The sequence below is a fragment of the Enhydra lutris genome, unplaced genomic scaffold (genome assembly GCF_002288905.1).
Source record: "Enhydra lutris kenyoni isolate GAN:26980312 unplaced genomic scaffold, ASM228890v2 scaffoldscaffold1, whole genome shotgun sequence".
Classification (NCBI taxonomy): domain Eukaryota; kingdom Metazoa; phylum Chordata; class Mammalia; order Carnivora; family Mustelidae; genus Enhydra; species Enhydra lutris.
The window spans coordinates 70,978,167-70,999,260 of record NW_019154085.1 but is presented as its reverse complement, the minus strand read 5'-3'; the positions used below and the strand labels follow the sequence as shown (position 1 = coordinate 70,999,260).

The following is a 21,094-nucleotide window of genomic DNA, read 5'->3' as shown; positions in this document are numbered from 1 at the left end:
TTATACAAAAAGGAGGGGGTTGCGCACCAGTGAAGAGAATTCGTTCCCTACTCTATGTTGTCTTTTTATTATTAAATCTAATTCATGGTGCCTTTAAAACACAATGTGGTTCACACTCAACTCGCCAAGGGTATATCAGTTATGTAAAGCGAGGCACCCTGTAATTCTGTGAGGCTCTCAGCGAGTCCCTGGGCTCCGGGGCTCTGGGCAGCCCAGCTGTCCCTGCCACAAACAGGTGGTGTAAGACAATAGCTCCGCTGAGCCAACTCTCTTTCCAAAGCCTCTAGCAGCCAAGCTCCCAGCCAGAGACAGCTTGCAAGCAGCACGGCCACTCCTCGCACACCAGTCCACACCAGCGCCCACAGCCCATGGAGCCCCGGCCGCTCCTCCTGCTCCTCGGGCTCTGCTCAGGTAAGTGCCAGGGCCGAGGGGCTCTCCTGTGAGGCTGAAGCATTAGCCGTTCCCAGGAACCAGGGTCTTGCTTCCTCCTGGGAACACAGGATGGCAGGCCTTCATCAGCCTGAGGCTCTTCAGTCAGTTCTCACTCTGGTTGGCTTGATTCGGTTTGTGGATGATTTCTGGTTTGTGTTACTCAGTGAAGATGGGAGCTGCCTGGTCAGAGGCTACAAAGTAGACATGCAGGCCCCTCCTGCCATCAGGGCCTGGGGTCTCCTCACCCGTATGATCAGACTCAGCACCCCTGTGACCATCCGAGAGCAACTACAGGGACTTGGAGTGACATCTTATAATTACAATTTGGATAACATTCCTTTTACTGCTCTGGCAGGATTCTGATGATGAAGAGGCCTGATTGACAGCTGCATGTGCAGGAGAGAGAAACCTATTAATAATTGTAACTAAGCTCTTTCCATAAGAGATTAAATATTTGGTCTTTTTTTTTTTTTTTAACTTTAGCAGTTAAAAAAAAAAAGTCGTATGAACGCACTTCTGCCCTACTCTTTTACTTTATGTAGGTTTGGGTTGGAATTGAAACTATAAAACCTTGCTCAGCCCTTGACCTGCATTCCTCTCCGGAATGTGTCAGCACACAGCAGCTGAAACGCTAGCCTGAATCCTAGACTTCCGGTGGGGGGAAGTAGGGGATGTGTGCTGATTGCTTCACATAAAAGTTTACTGGTAATATCATCTCACCTGAGAAATAAGACGGCTGACAGAGCGTGATGTCTCTTCTCTAATACTGCTCTGACACACACAGACCTGCTGGGCAAAAAAGGTAAACAGCTTTATTGTTAAGGTTTTCCAAGAGCGGAGTTCGGGGAAGTAGCCCAAGCTCAGATAAATTACAGCCTGTGGGATTTGGACTTGATCCAACCAAAACTGGCCTGTGGTAGTGGGGTGTGTATGTGTGTGTGTGTGCACATGTGTGTACGTGTGTGCACTCATGTGCCTGTAAACACTACACTCAATGAAAATTCTTAAGTGATGAGCTTACACATGAAAATCCTTAAATGATCTCTCAGGTCTTCAAAGGCCTCTGGAAAACGCATGTTTACCTATCTAAAAAGGTATGTGATGTATATTTAGACCAAACCTAGAGTTTCCTGGTATCAGTTCACAGAGGGGCTCAAAGAAATTTAGAGCGAGATCAGGCAGTCCCACAACTTCAATTTGTTATTACAGGGAATCCGAGGCTGAAAGATGTGAACTGACCCGCCTGGGGTCACTTAGTTTACAAATGTTGGAACATGGCCAGTTGGAGACTGTCTATGATGTGCCTCGTCAGAAAACCCAGCCTGAAATTGCCAAAGGTAGCAAGAGGTACAGAGCCAGGTTGAGATAAGAATTAGTTAGCCAAAGTGACTGGTACCATTTCAGAATTCCTTTCGCCCAATCCAGTGGGCTGTTCCTCCAAAAAATGCAAATTGAACCAGTATGGTACAAAAAGAACACTTTGAAACTGTGGCTGGTTCAATTCTATTTTTTAAAGACTTGATTTATTTATTTGACAGAGAGATCACAAGTAGGCAGGGAGGCAGGCAGAAAGAGAGGGGGAAGTAGGATCCCCGCTGAGCAGAGAGCCCGATGCTGGGCTCCATCCCAGGACCCTGGGATCATGACCTGAGCCGAAGGCAGAGGCTTTAACCCACTGAGCCACCCAGGTGTCCCTGGTTCAGTTCTTTGTAGACAAAATTCTCATTCACATCAGGGACACTTTTTCATATGTTAGCTTACCACTTAATGATCTCTGTTCTACTTATGCAGCGTCTTTGATTTCGACCTCTTCCTCTCTTCCATCTCTGGAATCCTAAGTATTTCACAGCCATTTTTTTTATGGCATATTACTTTCCAGCTTGTTCCTAGCTATTTATGTAAATGACACATGTCTGTCTCCAAGAGGGCAGAAAGAGAGGATTTGTATCAGATTCACCTCTAAATATCTCAAAGCTCTTGAAGCAATGCTTTGCCCACAGTAAGTGCTCAATAAATACTTGATGAATGAATTAATGTTGCCACCATCTGAATAAAGATGACCCATCTGATCTTGCAGAAAAGAAAGACTTTGACATTATTTATTTGTATGTTTATCAATTTACACCCTGTCTTGAAGAAAGTATTTACTGTGATTCATTGACTCCATGAAGAACTGATCTGATATCCAGACCACATTGGAGCAGGGAACAGAATCACAGGAAGTCCTGTATATTTTCTCTTACTTTACCCTGTTTTGGGGGAAGAAAAGGAAAACAACAACAAAAAAACACCACCACCACCAATCAACCCAATCTAAGACATGGAGATCTCCACAGAAGTTCCTTAGAAATGTACTGCGGAAGGAACAGGGTCTCTTGTTATTTGTGAGACTGAAAGAGGAAGAAGGGAATGTCACTGGAATGCTGACGAGGCCTGTCTCCCCAGTCTTCCCCTTCTCCCTAGTAGACTATAGAGTTGGCCGCATAGTTTTCCTACTTTATAATGTGGACCATCTGCTCTATCTGATGCTTTCTAGTATGTTCTTCCTGTCAACGGGGAATAAACAGTCACTTAAAAATAAGCAGCCCAGGGCGCCTGGGTGGCTCAGTGGGTTAAGCCGCTGCCTTCGGCTCAGGTCATGATCTCAGGGTCCTGGGATTGAGTCCCACATCGGGCTCTCTGCTCAGCAGGGAGCCTGCTTCCCTTCCTCTCTCTCTGCCTGCCTCTCTGCCTACTTGTGATCTCTCTCTGTCAAATAAATAAATAAAATCTTAAAAAAAAAAAATAAGCAGCCCAGGAAGGGCTAAAGCAATAGCTTCAAACTCAGTGGCCCAGGCACTCGGTGGCCCATGCCAGGGTCCTTCCCCACCCCCACCGTGGACCAGGAGGGGCCCAGAATGGACAGGTACGGAGGACAGAGAATTGTCATGTCCCAGGGGCTTGATGGAGCGACAGCAAAAACTGGGTCTTTGAACAACATGCAAACCTGAAGGGTGCTGAATGTAGGTGGCCAGTGTTTTAGGCTTGTTATATTATGTTATGTTATGTTATATGTTATGTTATGTTATGTTATGTTATGTTATGTTATATGTTATGGATTCTTCTGGGTTCAGAAAGTTTGGGAATCTAGAAATGAGGTAGGTGAGATCACGGGTTCCATACAGAGTCCAGGAAGGCCATAATGCACACATGTAGGCTATACTGAGAGCTTCAAAAATCCGAATGGAAATGATACATTTATCTTTAGGGAGGTGGTAAAGAGCACAGACCCCGGGGTCAGACTGTCGGCACTTCTAGCCTCACTTCCAACTTGGCTGGGAACCACGAACATAGGTCTCAACTGTCCAAATGCCCGTTGTCTCCCTTGTAAACCAGGGGTAGAGACTGATCTCACAGTATTATTATAAGGATTCAATAAGATAATACAAACACAGGGCCATCAGTGAAGCTCTACCAACAAAATACACGTTTTGGGGATGATGAAAATGTTTTGAGTCATTGCATAACACTGGTTATTTCAAGATGATCCAAAGTTCTGGGTGTGAAATATCGAGGACAAGAACAGTACCTACCCCACTCAGTTATGAGGATTCAAAGAGTTAGTACATATAAACCACACGGGACAGTGTCTGCCACGTAATAGTTGGATATGCTGATTTTATTAATCAATAAAAATTTTAAAAGTAATTACTTTTTAGTTCATTATTTTGTTGACAAACTCTTTCAAACTGAAGTTTCAAGGAGAAAAATAATAAAGAAAATAATAACCTGTCTTAGAGGCAATAGATTAACACTACTGGGGAAAAAAGGAAAGCATCTCATTCATTCCATTTTTAAAGTTGCCTTGGCCCAAGGAGAAGGTATGGTGGCTTTAGCAATAACCTGCGGAAAGGGGAGATCTGGTTACGTGCCTTAGGGCAAGTGGATCCTGTGTCTGCTTCCTGTCCTAACCCTGAACAGGCAATCCCCAATCCACGTAAGGCTTAAGTTACAAAGGTCCTTCATAAGGCACTTGTTGGAATTGGGAACGCTTTTTCTCATAGGAATAATGCTAGGTGCAGCAGTGTAATTTCCAGGACAGCCCACGACACACTCATGGTATCTTGAGTTAGTGCAGGAGCAGAGTTCAAAATGGCGGGGCTGCCTCCAGGCTCTGCCCCAGCCGCAGGACCTTGGACAAGTCTCCCAGCCTCTCGGATCTCTCGTGAGAATGCCAGTCAGCCCGCCTCATGCGAGGCTGGTGAGAACCGTGTAACACTGGACACAAAAGGGCTGTGGGGTCCAAGAGTAGTAGATACTATCGCTCAGCATCCTGAAGGAGAATGTAGTAAAGATTCCTAGGAGTCACTCACGCTCCAGATAGTAGCGTGACCAGATCCAGGTCAGAAAAGCCCATGATTTTTACTCTATGTAACTTCACAGGGACGCATACTCGCCAGCAGTGATTTTTTTTTTTTTAAATTACAGGAAAACACACTACATAGAATTTGTCCTGGTAAAATACACATTACCAAAATTGCCGTATTTAAGTGTATGATTCAGTGGCATCAAGTACATTCACAATGTTATGCAACATCCCTGCTATCCAGTTCCAGATCATCGGCTCAAAGGAAAGCCTATACCCATATACCCATTAATAATTACTCCCCCTTCTCCCATCCCCGCTGTCCCCACTAGCCAGGAATCTGCTCTCTCCGCAGACTTACCCATTCTGACTATTTCATGTAAATGGAATCCTATGATATGTGCCCCTTTGTGTCTGATTTCTTTCACTTAGCACAATGTTTTCAGAGTTCGTCCACACTGGAGTGTAAACCAATCCTTCCTTTTTATGGGTGAATAACATTCCACTGCACAGCTACGCCCTGGTTTGCTCGTCCTTGTATTTGTTGATGGGCGTTTGGGATGTTTCCATCTTTTAGCTCTTATGTATAGGGCTTCCACAAACACTGGTGTACAAGGCTCTGTGTGGACGGTTCTTTGGGGGATGTGCCTAGGTGTGGGATCGCTAGGTCATACGGTCACTCCGCATGTAGCTTGTGTGCCAAACTGTCTCCCAGAGCGGCCGCACGTTTCATTTCTCACCAGCAACAAATGAGGGTTCCACTACTTCACCGATAGTCACTGCTTTCCATTCCATAAATTCCTGCCATCCTAATGGGTAGGAACCAGCATCAATTTTTGGCATTGCTAGCATTTTGAGATCTGAGATTTGAGATCTCATGACCCCGGGACGAGACCTTGAAATATGGAGACAGGCTTGTGTGTGGATTTTTCCTTTTGTGTGTGTGTGCACCCAGCAAACCCGAGTCCAGCCAGCGGCTGTGCTCAGGAATGTCATCTGTTCAGGGTACGAGTGTCATGATAATCTGGCACGCCCCACTGGGAAGGGACCCCACCAGCAGCTGCCACTGGAAAGGAATGTAGGGCCGTAAAAGCTGCACTGGGAGCCTCCCACCAAGGGGGCCCACGCGCCTTCCATTCACGGGTCATGCCTCAGTGATTCACATTAGTGTTGGGGGAGGGTGGGGGGCGGGATCTGACAGCGTGTGTGTCATTTGCTGTCCCAGCTGGCCTGGTCCTGGGCTCCGAACATGAGACCCGCCTGGTGGCCAAGCTCTTTGAAGATTACAACAGCGTGGTGCGGCCGGTAGAAGACCACCGCCAGGCTGTGGAGGTCACCGTGGGCCTACAGCTGATCCAGCTCATCAACGTGGTGAGGAGGCGGCAGGCGGGGCTCCCCATACCCCTTACCCTGGGCCCCTTCCCATAGCTCCCCGCCTCCCCACTAAAGATGCGGTCTGCCCTTTTTTTCAGGATGAAGTAAATCAGATTGTGACAACCAACGTACGACTGAAACAGGTATTCAGCTGAATAAGTGCACAGATGTTGCCTGTCTTTACCCTGGAATTGAACCGGAGCCTAGGGGGAGGATCCATCTGGGTAACAGGGACGCATACCAACATGATGCAGGAAAATATTTCGGTGTTGTGGGACTAAAGATCATATTTGTCAGGGCGTGTGTGTGTGTGTGTGTGTGTGTGTGTGTGTGTGTGTGTTTTACTTTGTGCTTTGCTAGGCTGCCGTAACAAAGCCACAGACAAATTTTGTTCTCTTACAGTTCTTGAGGCCTAAAGTCCAAATCCAGGTATTGGCAGAACTGGTTCCTTCTGAGGGCTGTGAGAGGGACTTGGCTTCCAGGCCTTTCTTCTTGGCATATAGTTGGCCAATGGCATGTCCCCATGGCATTCTTCTCGAACATGTTTCTGTCTTCAAATGTCCCCTTCTTTAAGGACATGACCCATAGTGGATTAGAGCCTACTTCAATGAGCCTATTTTAGCCTAATTACCTCTAGAAAGACCCTATCTCCAAATATAGTTCTATTCTGAGGTACTGGGGATTAGGACTTCCACATACGAGTTTTGGGGGAGACATGGTTCAATTCATAACATTGTGTCATCCAAATGGGCTACATGGGGCGTGTATTACTTTCACACTGTCGGAAAAAACAGAACACTTTTAAAAGATGACGCTGGTTGCTCGAGGGGAATGACGAGGGTCATTCTCCTTTCCTGGGGTGGGCGGGGCAGCATGGCTGATGTGCTGCCACCCGGTGGTGTGACTTGGGGTACCTTTGTTTTCTCCTCTGTAAAATGGGGTCAATAGTCACTCTTCCCTCAGAGGATTGTTGTGAAAACTAAATCATGAATATATGTAAAATGCTCTGAACAGTGTGTGCACGGTGGGGGGGGGGGTCAATGCTGTAGAGTGTTTGCTGTTATCGTTTACTAAAGTGGAAGCTAAATTCTGAATCAAACTTTTCTTACTGGAGCACAATTTTGGTCAATATCCAAACTATCGTACCATCAGGACTCTTGATAACTTTATTTATTTATTTATGAAGATTTTATTTCTTGAGCTTAGAGAGAGAGAGAAAGCAGGGAGGAGAGGCAGAGCAAGAAGGAAGTATCCAGCAGACTCTGTGCCGGCTCAGGGCTCGATCCCACGACCCTGAGATCATGACCTGAGCTGAGATCAAGAGCCGGCTGCGTCACCAGCTGAGCCGCCCAGACAGATGCCTCTTGATAACCTCAGATTTTTAAAACAACGTTTTTAGCTCTTCTTATTAGTGAAACGTTTTCATTTCTAGCAATGGGTGGATTACAATCTGAAATGGAATCCAGACGACTATGGCGGCGTGAAAAAAATCCACATTCCCTCAGAAAAGATCTGGCACCCAGACCTCGTTCTCTATAACAAGTAAGCGAAACAGGCTGGGGCGGGGAACATTCTAGGGGCAGGAGGAGCCCAAGGGCCCTCTCGGAAGGGCTGCCACTCTCAGTATGCCTCTCACCACTGTTCCCATTAAATAACCCTTAAAAACCAAGAGCCAAGTTGACATGCTAGGGGCGCCATATGGTGTCTCATGTTATGAATAGAAACAATTATCAGAGCCAAATTGAATCAGGGCTGTGGGGTGGGGGACATTTAATTCCTGAGCGCTCCTGAAGGGTGTGTGGCAACTATCCAAGGAACCCAAATTCATATAATCGAGTTCCTTGGAATCCTATGTCCGTCCTCCCCGATAGGTCTGAACCTCCGGGGGTGGTTATCCGTCATATCCCCATGGCAGCCCGAGACATTGCGTGTTGCCCATGGCTGGGAGGCCGGCATCGCCCATCCACTGGGCTCCGTGACAGACTGCACATTGTGAAATTATAATGTGATGCGAGACACTCTGGTTTAATGACAGGTTCATTATCATACGCCCTTCATTTGTCAGGGAATGCTCATTTCAAAGAGCGTCCTTCCCAGGCAGGAGCATCCACCAGCGGCCTGGAGGGCTTACAGGCTGGTGGTCTACAGCGAGGGGCTAGGCAAGCGGGCTGCGCCTTCTCGAGCGTTGACCGGGGATGTCGGTAAGGCCTTGTGAAAGGAAATGACCCCCCTTACGGCCGACCCTCCCACTTTGATTTTCTACTACAGATTCCCCAATGACAACCTGAGATTCGAGCTGGAGCCCGATTAGCCAATTGTTTGTGTAACCCTCTTGGACAAATACACTGATAGAGCAGACTGCCTGGTCTGTTAGTAAGTTTCTCTTTCAGTAAGAATCTAAGAGAAGCAATTAAAGTCCTCGGGTCCTCTTGATAAGCTTGCTCGGGAACACCTGCGGGGGAGAGAACCCTGTTCCACTTGCTTATGGAAACAGATCTGGGTGATCCTGTGGCCCTCTGCTCTTTAGGGCCCTTTTGGGAAGGTCCAGAACAGCAGTTTTCTGGAGAGAGCCTCACCTTCACCCCAGGAAAAAGCCAGTGGGAAGAAAATCTCTTGATTTATGAAGTGAGGCACCAATATAGGCCCTGCGTCCCTGAAAGTCCCCCAGGACAGACCCCACCCACCTGTTCAACACCTATTCTAATACCTTTGCCGGCGGCCCCACAACACGGGTTGTCTGGGGTCAAGTGGACTGCCCACTGAATAAGGCCTGCAGAAGTGGCTCGTTATTTTTTATTATCTACCACTGTGGATTATTTATTTATTATTTTTTAAAAAAAGATTTTATTTACGTATTTGAGAGAGAGAGAGACAGACAGACAGCACAAGTGGAGGGGCAGAGGGAGAAGGGCAGGAGGGTTATAGGGGTGAGACGAAGGGCTCCATCCCAGGACCCTAGGATCAGGACCTGAGCTGAAGGCAGATGCTCAACCAACGGAGCCACCCAGGCGCCCCTCTACCATGGTGGATTTTTTTAGATGAGAAATTAATGCCAACATTTGAAAATTGAACAATATCACATTAAACTTTGGAGTTCTAGTCTCTCTAGAAAAATCCCTTACTCAAATGCATGGAAACTTTGGATTAAAAAATTATAGATCTCCAGGTCCCGAGGAAGAATCCCAGTATCTGTCAGCATCACGCCTTCCCTCACAAGCGGACTCCACAGCCGAGCGGCACCTTCCTTAGAGGACAGAAGGCTCTCCCCTCACCCCTTCCTCACCTGCCTGGGCCTGGAGGCATCTGAGTTAGCAACTCTACCCTACTGAGTTCTAGATACATGTGCAAAAGAAAACAGAGCCCTTCTTTAACCTCTTTACCACAATAATGAGCCACTGGACATGTTTTTGTTTAAAATTCCTTTTTTTTTTTTTTTCCTCCAGTTAACTTTCAAAAAACACTGGGGAAGGGATAGATGGAGATTAACATTACAAATGCTACTGAGGACTGGGAAGAAAACATCTGGTATATAGTGTCACCTATTATTTCTTTAAAGCTCTAGATTCCTAGGTTCTTCCCCAGATATTCTGATTTAGTGCTTAGATGGTGCTCAGAAATCTGTATTTTAAACAAGCACCCCAGCGATTACCAGACGAATTTGGGAAACGTTGCCATGAATAAAGAGTGACACTGCCCGAATGAAAGCATCTATAATTAGCACCTGAATAATTAACAGCTGTCTCCCGCTAACATCCCCAAGCACAAACGAAGGCTCATCCGTCACTTGGAGTCACACTCCTCTTTGATTCTGTTTGCAGTGCAGACGGCGACTTTGCCATTGTCAAGTTCACCAAAGTGCTCCTGGACTACACTGGCCACATCACATGGACACCCCCGGCCATCTTCAAAAGCTACTGTGAGATCATCGTCACCCACTTTCCCTTTGACGAACAGAACTGCAGCATGAAGCTGGGCACCTGGACCTACGACGGCTCGGTGGTGGCTATCAACCCGGTAGGCACCACCCTCGAGGGACAGACGGGGCTGGACGCAGGAGGAGGACCGTCCAGGTGTCCAGCTCTGGCCCTCTAGAGTCCCAGACTCTCAGCACCAGTTAGACCTTTGGGGGCCATTGAATTCACTGGTTCTCAATTGAGAACACATGAGAACCACCAGGGACCTTACATAAATTGGCTTGGTCCCAGGAATGTTGGCTTAATCAGTCTGGGGTGGGACTACGGCACCCATATGTTGTCAAGTTTCCAAGTGACTTGAAGGTATGGTCAACACGGAGGACCCCAGTGATTCAACCCCGCCCCCCCTTATTTTATAGGAGAGTATCTAAGACCCCACATCGGAAGTGACCTTCTGGGTTCCATTCCAGTCCCAACAGCCCTGGAATCTGTTGTTTTATTACAGCCGAGTGTGAAACCCACCTCTCCTCCACGGGGACACAGCTGGGGTTTCACAGTTTCATTTCATCTTCTCAGGAAAGCGACCAACCAGACCTAAGCAATTTCATGGAAAGTGGAGAGTGGGTGATCAAGGAGTCCCGGGGCTGGAAGCACTGGGTGTTCTACGCCTGCTGCCCCTCCACCCCCTACCTGGACATCACCTACCACTTTGTCATGCAGCGCCTGCCCCTCTACTTTATCGTCAACGTCATCATTCCCTGCCTGCTCTTCTCCTTCTTAACTGGCCTGGTGTTCTACCTGCCCACAGACTCAGGTGGGTGCCAGGGCTGTGGGTGCAGCTGCTGCCGCGGGCAGATCTCGTGCTGCTATGTGGGGGGAAACCAGGAATAATCATGGGCCAGTAAACAAATACAGGCAGACACGCCCAAAACATCATCCCTGGGAGGACGCATTTACGGAGTCTCCCTGTTCAGTGGTGAGTGCCTGTGGCTAGAGCTCTCGGCTGGCGCAGACCACAGGGCAGGCAGAGTTGAACATGACCCCGGGGGCGCACGTGCACAGCTCAGTCTGGTTAATGTGAACGACCACCAGTGCCTCCTTGCTGGAAAACCTAGTGTGTGCCCAGGAATGTGCTGGGTAAGGCCTGGGTCACAGACACCCCTCATGTCACGTCCCCTATGAAGCCGCAGACTATATACTGATTAATCCAAGTCCTGCGTCTTTTCCTCACTGCTTGCCACTTGAAAATAGCTTTGGCATTCCCGTTTTCCAGATGGCAGCATCTCTATACACAAGACCATGCTTCCCAAGTAGCAATTCTTTCTCACATATCAGCCTGGACAGCTTCCTTACCTCCTACTGGGTAATCACACCTGTGACATAATTTCACCAAATACCAACCATCCGCAGAAAAGGGGAAAAGGGTGCACGAGTGCCTGCTTGAAGTCACTGCTCACATACGATTTAGGACAAGCAAGTAGGGGAAAAGAAAGGTGGTACAGACAGTCCTCAAACTTGTGACCGGTAACAATTGTATCAAAATGATAAAAGAACACACACACACATACAAGGCTAAGTTCAACTTTCCCACAACAACAAAAAAATATTCATATGCACTCGCGCTCATTCCACATACTGAACAACTGTCACTCATCAAGGCCACAGTAGAGAATAAGGCAGAATGTGGCCCACAAGGGGTACCCGGCTGGCTCAGTCGGGAAAGCATGCAACTCCTGATCTCGGGGTTGTAAGTTCAAGCCCAACACCGAGTGTTGAGATTACTTAAAAAAAAATTAAATGAAATCTCAAAAAAAAATAGATTTGCCCCACAGGGTGCATGTTGTACTTATGATTGTGGTTTTTTTTTTTAAGATTTTTATTGATTTATTTGACAGACGGAGATCACAGGTAGTCAGAGAGGCAGGCAGAGAGAGAGGAGGAAGCAGGGTCCCTGCCGAGCAGACAGCCCGATTTGGGGCTCGATCCCAGAACCCTGGGATCATGACCTGAGCCGAAGGCAGAGGCTTCAACCCACTGAGCTGTCCAGGCGCCCCTATGACTGTGTTTTTAAACAAATGATTACAAATACAAATTTTTTTCAACTTTCTAATTAAATGAAGCTTCTTAAAGTGAAGAGAGAAAATGCCAGCCAGGGCAATATGGAAATGAATCAGAGTTTCTGTAAGTGTGAAATGGTTTGTGCTTGAAGAGCATTTAGAACAGTAAGAATGCTTGATAAATGTTAGCTCTTATTATCAATCAAGAAATTTGATGTAACTTGATCAGTAGCTCGTATTTACAATTCTGTCCTCTTTTCCACTTTTATTTTTTTTTAAAGATTTTATTACTTTATTTGACAGAGAGACATAGCGAGAGAGGGAACACAAGCAGGGGGAGTGGGAGAAGCAGGTTCCTCGTGGAGCAGGGAGCCTGATGTGGGGCTCGATCCGAGGACCCTGGGATCATGACCTGAGCCAAAGGCAGATGCTTAATGACTGAGCCCCCCAGGCACCCCAAGTATTCTTTTTCACTTTTGAAGACTCTCCTCCCCACTAGGTAGACTTCTCCTAACTAGGTAGAATTGGTCGTTTCTTCTGTGCTTCCACTCTGTATCCCGTAGATACTCACAGCATCTGGAAGCATCAGGTATGGGAGGAGAACAGAGCAACACAAGGGTTTCCCAAAACAAACAGCAAGACCAGGTCAAAGAAAAGTCCCTTCCAAAGGCTGTCTAACTGCTTCGCAGGTGGTCCGTCCCCACAAAAATAATCCAGTGCCATTCAGCCCCTCTCTCGCTTGCCATATCAAGACTCAACAGGGAATTATTCATCCTGAAATTATAGGGCTTGGTGAAAAGAGGTTGGGGCAAGGAAATCACTGGCCCCTTAATGTGAGAGACGGAAAAAGAAAAAAAACAAAATTATTCTCTTAGATGAATGGGAAAAAGTAGTTCCTTGGTTTTGAACTTTTCTTGGCTTTGGTCCTGCAGCTTCCTCCCATAACAAGGAAAATACACATGTGCTTCTGGGTTGCCATCCGTCTGCTGGGTAACAGGTCAGGTTCTGTTTTGGAAGGCTTATGACATTCTGCTAGAGTCAGAAAACTGCCACCCGGAGTCTAGCTTGTCACACAGCTGGGTGTACTTGGTTCCCTGAATTCCACCAAGCCACAGAATTCTGGGATGTGAGGTCAAGCACCCACTGGTTGCCTCAGTGGCCTGTCACGGAAATGCCTGCCACCTGCCACTGTCAGCAGAGCTAAGGAGCATAAGGTCTCATAAGACCAAATTCTGCCCAAGAAATTTCCCTGGCAACAGGAGGGTCCCATTGCTCTCAGCCTTGGGTTTTGTGGTATATGAGCTGGCCAGGGATGCCATAACAGAGTACCCCGGCCTGGGTGGCTTAAACAAGAGGAATTTATTTCCACATAGTTCTGGAGGTCAAGGTGTCAGTAGGTTTGGTTTCCTCTGAGGCCTCTCTCCTCGGCTTGCAGATGGCTATCTTCTCCCCCCGTCTTCACCTGGTCTTTCCTCTTTGTTCTTGTCTCTGTCCTCATCTCCTCTTCCCATCAGGACACCAGTCATATGGGATGAGGGCCCTCCCTAATCAACTAATTTTGACTTAATTACCTCTCTCAAGGCCTCATCTCCAAACACAGTCACGGAGGTGCTGAGGCTTAGGGCTTCCATGTATAAAATGGAAGGGTACGGCAACTCAGCCCCTAACACACGAGTGGTCGAATTTCTTCTTCATCTTGTCCAGGAGAGAAAATGACTCTGAGCATCTCGGTCCTGCTGTCCTTAACCGTGTTCCTCCTGGTCATCGTGGAGCTGATCCCCTCTACCTCCAGTGCTGTGCCCTTGATTGGGAAATACATGCTGTTCACCATGGTGTTTGTCATCGCGTCCATCGTCATCACCGTTATTGTCATCAACACACACCACCGCTCCCCCAGCACCCACGTCATGCCCGACTGGGTGCGCAAGGTGAGCGAGCGAGGTCCTGCAGTCTCTTGCCCACGAGAATGTCTCTCCTTCCAGGGGGCCAATGGAATGCTGGCTCACGCTTGTGGGTACTTAGGAACTGAAACTCCTTTCTGGGGATTTTGAGGGGATTTCTGGAAGGAACTTTCTTTAGCCTCTTTCTAGGAATAAATAACTAATGTAGCCTCCCCAGACACAGAAGAAAAACAGAATTAATAAAGCCCACTCCAAATTCAAGCTTAAATAATCTCTGTGATTAGAGAAGGTGAATAAATCACTGTCTTTTTATTCAAAGGCTGTGAAATTCCTGAGATTTCTGTTTGTATGTCTTCCAATCTCTGAACAGACTGCTTATTTTTTGCTGGGAAAAAAATCATCTGCTGAGAGTAGAATAAGGACTAGAGATGGAGGGGTGCTTGACAAGAAATTGTCAAAAAGTGAGTTTCACTGAGGAACTTGGTCTCAAATATTTACATTATTGAAATTTAAAATGTGTTAACATTTCCAATATGTCAGTTTTTAAATAAAACTTCACAGAGACACTAGTGTCCAGGGTCTCTTCTGTCGCATGCAAAAGATTTGTCATGAATTGACAGAGACACTACTGCTTGCAATGTATTCTTTTGGGAAGACAGTCAGTTCCTGTATCTGTAAAGACTCACATGACTCCTGGCAACACCTACGTTGCATTTCTTCAGGAATAAGAAATGGAAGAAAACAGAGGAGCTGTTTTGGAGACTTATATGTTCTCTTAGCCAGAAAAACCTTTTCTTTAATCATATTATCCTGCTAACACATGGCTTTGGAAGAAGCCAGTACCTAGAGCTGGGCTGGAAGATTAAGCATCATTGGCTTCTCATTGAGTCCAATAGCTGCACACAGGCTCCCCTCCAGTGGCGAACTTCTCACATTACAGAGTCATGCCTCTTCACCTTAGTAATTTGGCAGGCCAGAAGATATGCCTGAAGAAATCTCTGAGAAAATCTAGTAGAGTCCTTTTGTTTTAAGGACAAAGAGGCTACGGCCCAGAGAAGCCGAATGACTTGTGCCTGGACTCACATTGCTAATTCAAAGTCAGAGTTTGCTACTTGCCCTGCTCACAATAATTCTCATGCATGGATTTCTTCTTTATGTTAGGTTTTTATCGACACTATCCCAAATATCATGTTCTTCTCCACAATGAAAAGACCCTCTAGAGAAAAACAAGACAAAAAGATTTTTACAGAAGACATTGATATTTCTGACATTTCTGGGAAGCCCGGGCCTCCACCCATGGGTTTCCACTCTCCGCTGATTAAACACCCAGAGGTAAAAAGTGCCATCGAGGGAGTCAAATACATCGCAGAGACCATGAAGTCAGACCAGGAGTCCAATAACGTAAGTTCCGTGGCTTGTCCCACACCTCCAGGCTTACAAGATCAAATACTTGAGCACGGATGAACGGGTTTGTCTTGATGGGTGGGCTGGCATTCACGAGACAGCTGCTGACTCACGATGGGCCTTGGTGACCACCCCTAAGCCAGCTTCCCGAGCCATCCCACTGGGAATAACCTATCGGAAGGATAAAGATCACCATGCCAGCCAAGGGATGTCGAGGGCTTTGAAATCTACAGATGGAGTGGGCTGTAGACCATGCATAGCGTGAACACTGTGATTCTAATGACCACCTAAAGGAACACTTTTCTCTCTCCCAGGCGGCCGAGGAATGGAAGTATGTTGCAATGGTAATGGACCACATTCTCCTCGGAGTCTTCATGCTTGTCTGTATCATTGGAACCCTGGCTGTGTTTGCGGGTCGGCTCATTGAATTAAATCAGCAAGGGTGAGCTGAGCTGAGCACCAGGCAGAGCAGAGAATGGTGGGGAAGACAGAAATATCTATCTACTTTGATTCGAGCTCATTTATCAGACCTCTGACTTTCTGTATTTACGATTAATGCTAATGATCTATATTTATGTAAGGTGATGGCCTCCAGTACCTTCACAGCGCTTCTCCTGTGATCCTACTCTATCTTGCCTGGAGAGTGAACCCTTTGCAGTAAATGAAGTGGGATCACTAACAAGGTGTATTCGTTTGCAAAGGCATCTTGAAGAGTTTGGCCCAGAATAACAGGTTTTCTAGTGCTTTGTTTTTTTAATTTTTTAAGCAAAGAATGTACCCTTGCTTAAAAGTCAGTTTTGTACATACAAGTAGGCCCATCTGCCAGTCCCCAAAAGATAAAGCATTTGATTCAGAGAGAAAAGGAAACTGTAGAAAGGCAACAGCTAAGTTCTAGAACAGCCACCAAAATGCAAACTGCATCAGAGCATGTTTCTAGAGCTGGGAGGGGAGGGAGGGGCTTCGCAGGCTAACAGAGCCCCCAAGTATGCTGCTCAAGGCTTGAGGAAGGAACACAGTCAGCTAGTTTCCTGAGCTATACCAAGCTTGAGGGCCAGGCACTGTGGGAATCATCTCACGGATGTGGTTTTATTCCTGACTTTCATAATGTCCCTATTTTACAAATGAGAAAGCTGAACTAGTGAAGCTTAAGTTCACTGCTGAAGCTAGCAAGGAGAACTGAGCCAGTTCTGAAGCCAGACCTAATCTGGAATTCAGAGCAGCTCAGGGCTGGGTCAGTTCATCGGCTTACTTGCTCCGCCATCCTCTCCCCACCTGACCTAGGTCATCCTGTAACTCCACTCAGGGTTTTGAGAGCTTCAGTCTTAGTGTCATCCACCTTTCTGCCCTTCCAACTAAACCCCCGGCCCTTTTCCCCAGTCCTCATCCAGAGCTGGATGGGGTTTTTGTTCTATCGATGAAATCAGAAATGTATGCCCCTATCACCACCATTTCTAAAATTCCAGACAAGTGAACAGGAGAGAAAATGATTTTTCTTCATAGCCACTTTCCAGCCACAAGGTGATGCACTCCAGAAGCAGGAGCCCTGGGTCTGGATGACCTCTCTCAACCCACGTGGTTTCGAGCTACTTCTCCATGGAATTCTCGAGCACCCACTCATGGCAGGACAGCGCCTTCATGTGAGAGTAATCTCAAGGGAAAACAGTCTGGTGGTTCCTCAAGAAACTAAACATAGAACTATCATAGGATCCAATAATTCTACTCCTAGGTATACACCCAAAAGTGAAAACAGAGATGTGAACAGACACATGTATGCCAATGTCCACAGCAGCATGAATCACAGTCCCGAAAGGTGGAAACAGTTCAAGTGTCCATCAGTGGAAAAAGCAGTATATACATACAGGGGAATGTTATTCAGCCTTAAAGAGGAATGAAATTCTGATGTATGTTACAATGTGGATCAACCTCGGAAACATGATTGATGAAATAAGCCAGACACAAAAGGACAAATCTTATGATTCCACTTAAATGAGGTACCTAGAAGAGGCACGTTTATAGAGAGAGAAAGTAGAATAGAGATTGCCAGGGTTGAGGGGGAGGGGTGAGTTATTGCTCAGTGGGTAGAATTTCAGATTGGGAGGATGGGAAAGTTCTGGAACGGACAGTGGTGATGATCGTACAACACTGTGGAATGTACTTAATGCCACTGGATTGTACACTTAAAAAGGGTCACGATCATAAATTTTATGCATATTTTACCACAATTAAAATAAAGAATGAAAACAATGGTTCAACTGTAACTGTCATGTTATATATATTTTTACTACAATTCGATGAACAACAAAAAAAATCTGCTGCTTGTCTAATCCGGCCTCATCTCCCAGGACTATTGATTCAAAGAAGGAACTGAAAAGTCACTTCCATTCTCCCCCATTTTAAGGATGAGGAAAGGAGGCTTAGAGAAATGACCTCCCTCAGGTCACAGAGCAATTTGGTGACACAGCAGATCTCACTCCGTCCTTGTGCTGTGTTCATCCCATCGAATAGCCTCACTGTCACCCCCTCCCCCGCAAAGCAAGGCCCTGGGGCACATTCCCTCCCTGCCAGCAGAGCCAGCCTGAGTGGACAGCACAGGGCTATCCAGTAGTTCCAGCAGCTCCTAACATCTGTCCCAGCAGATGTCCGTCACCATATCAAAGGCTTTCATCTTTGGAACCTCTTCTGCAGCTCGGCCCGGTCTCCAGAAGACCACTGATGCAATGGGAGGGCAGGCAGCGGGTGCTGGGATCTGTGTCCCCAGGGAGGTGTCTGCCGAGGGCCGTGCCTGCCTGGGCCGGCATAGCTCTGTGGAGGAGCGTGTCTGCCTAGTGGGAGGACTTCCTGGGAAGGAGGGGGCATCCTGTAAGTACGACACCGGCAGGTTCGTGTTGATGGGGCTGCGTTCACAGACGGAAACTGGAAGCAGAAACAACTCAGAGCTCAGCCCTCTAAGTCTTCTTTTCCTGCCCTTGGTTGTCGGAACTGGGAGTTTTGTGTTTGTTTGTTTGTTTTTAATCAGAAATGATATTAACATTTAAACAAATGAGTTGGGGTCCGTGGGGAGAGATTCTGAGCCCAAGTGTTGGTTGGCCCCAGCCACTGGTGGCCACAGGGCTGTTGTATTCCTCCTGGGTGGGAGGTAGGTAGCCACGCAGAGGGGCTCAGGCAGTGGCCTCCTTGCCCACTGCCCAGATGATTCCACCCCACCGTAAGAACGGGGGCCGGTTTCAAGCCTGAGTTCCCTGCTCCCGGGTCTCAAACCACCATGTTCAAGGTCATCTCTCCCACAGCTGCCACTTGAGTTCCAGCTGCATGCCCGTTCTTAAACCGCCCATAGGCACCGGAGGTCTCTCTCCCTCCACACCCTCCCTCTGCCTCTGCCCAAATCCCTCAAGCCCCACCCCTCAACCATGTCCTTGCCCAACGGAGAGTCTCTGCTGCCTGGGTTTTCCAAGTAAGCCTCCTCGCTGCTGGCTAAGGGCCTTCCCCAATACCACCCATGTTCCAGTCACTGCTGCCCAAGGTTATGTTCCTATAGCCTGAGTTCTCCAACTCTTCCTCCCCGAAATGACCCATGCCGCAACCCACCGCAGCCAGTGTTTACCAGTTACCCCAGCCACGGTCTCTTCGGCACCCCCGCCTGGGTCCAACTGCCAGGGACTTCATTTCTTCCCCCTCCCCCTGCCTGGGTCTGTCCTGACTGCAGCCCCAGCTGGGAGTCAACGCTCTCCCTCACAGCTCTTCTCCCCTTTCCTGCCTGCGGATTTACCCTCACCCTCCACAGCTGGGCGGCTCAGTCTTTCCCCGACTCCTACCCTCGTCCTCACTGTCGCTGTTACCACTGTGGCTGCTGGAGCCAGGCCGTCCTCCTCACAAGCTGGGAGGCTTAAAACAACAGAAATTCCTTCTCTCCCAGCTCTGGAGGCCCGCTGTGGACTGAACTGCATCCCCCAGATTTGTACACCGAAGCCCTGACCCCCCAGGTGATGGTGTTTAAAGATGCGGCTTTGGGGAATTTGGGCTCAGATGAGGTTGTGAGAGTAGGAGCCTCACAATGGGAGTAGAGCTTCTGAAGGAGAAACACTTGCTCTCCCTCCAGCGCTCGCTGTCCTGTGAGGACCCAGAGTGAAGGTGGCAGGCGCCGAGTCAGGAAGAGGGCCCTCACCGAAGCCTGGCCATGCTGGCCTCCTGACCTCATGTTTCCAGCTTCCAGGACTGCGGGAAAATACATTTCTGTCGGTCAAGCCACCCGCTCTGTGGTAACTGGTTATGGCAGCGTGAGCTAAGACGAGGCCCAAAGTCCAAAATGGCGGTGTTAACAGGCCGATTCCTTCTGGAGACTCTGAGGGAGAACCAGTCCCAGGCTTCATTTGTAGCTTCTGGCGGCTGCGGGCCGCCCCTTCTAAAGGACCTTTTCTGTCCTTTAGAAGAACACCTGCCATTGGATTTGGGGCCTACCCTAAGTCCAGGATGATCCACAACTGCAAAGACCCTATTTCCAAACAGTGTCACGTTCATAGGTATCAGGGGTTAGGACTGAGACACACCTTTTGGGGCCACTAGTCCAACTCCAAGCACTAAAGCAGGAAGCAGGGTGGGATAGAGTGGCTGTGGGAAGATGGGAAATCCTTCCCGGAAACCCCAGAGGGAGCAGAGTGTAGAGAGGACATGCCGAACTAGACTCCTGCAGCCTCCCAAAATAGACTCAACACTTCACCCCTGCACCCTCAACCCACCACCACTGCCCTCCCCCAACCAGGAGAGAATTGAACAGCCGCTGAGCCAATGCACAGTGCCCTGTGTCCTGCGGGCCCTACCTGGGGTTATTTCAAATGCCCGGGAGAGAGCAGAGTCGTAACCTCCAGCCTCCTCCACCCCAAAGCCTGAAGCTGGCAGCACCTGGAGGAGCTTTACAAACAGGAAGCGCTGAGAGGAGGCTCCACCAAAGCCCTTGGCCAATGGACGGGGCGAGGCCAACCCCCAGTCAGCCTGCAGGGCCTGGAGCACAGGAGTCCCCCAGCCAGGGCAGGCGAGGGAGGAGAGCCTCCTTCCAAAGCCCATGGCGGCGGAGTCAGCAAGAGGCCCACACCTCGTGGCCAGTGGTGAAGGCAGGACACTGCAGGCTTCAGTGACAAGCCTTTGCACTGGCACGAAGCTTTACAGCCTTCTTCCTTCAGTCCTCACCGCACCTAGTGAGCAGGGGTTGCACTCCCAGTGCTCCTGCTGACACACGCGGCCACTGAGGCTCAGAGAGGAAAGTGGCACCAGCGTCTCAGCAGATAAAAAGCAGAGCTGCCACCCGCAGTGTGGCATCCCGGACCGGAGTCTGAACCAGGAAGAGGCCCTGTGTGGAAAGGAGGTGAGATCTGCATCCAGGCTCTCACGCAGTTAAGAGCATCCGCTGAGCCACCCAGGCGTCCCTGCAGGGTTCCATTTAACGAGACTCTGAGAACAGGCCAATCAAGACAGACAGAAAGTAGAACAGTAGTGATAACAGGGGTGGGGAGAGGGGTGAGTTATTGCTTAAGGTTCAGTTTTTGTTAGGGGTAATGGCAAGTTCTGGAAACGGAGAAAGATGATGGCTGGGCGACCCTGCCGATGTACTTAGTGCTGCTGAAATGTATACTGCAAAGTGGTTAAAATGGTTAAGCGTTGTGTATATTCTGCCAC

The 21,094-nt window shown here is 48.2% G+C and overlaps 1 protein-coding gene across 1 annotated transcript; it reads left to right on the top strand.

The window, feature by feature from the left end:
* Positions 1-358: 358 nt before the first annotated feature.
* Positions 359-16,726, top strand: LOC111141829 (cholinergic receptor nicotinic alpha 1 subunit). The gene is made up of 9 exons (XM_022494665.1): positions 359-411; positions 6,003-6,148; positions 6,250-6,294; positions 7,584-7,693; positions 9,970-10,165; positions 10,642-10,879; positions 13,827-14,050; positions 15,185-15,424; positions 15,742-16,726. The coding sequence occupies exons 1-9, from the start codon at positions 369-371 to the stop codon at positions 15,871-15,873; spliced, it is 1,374 nt and encodes a 457-aa protein (XP_022350373.1). The 5' UTR covers positions 359-368; the 3' UTR covers positions 15,874-16,726.
* Positions 16,727-21,094: the final 4,368 nt, after the last annotated feature.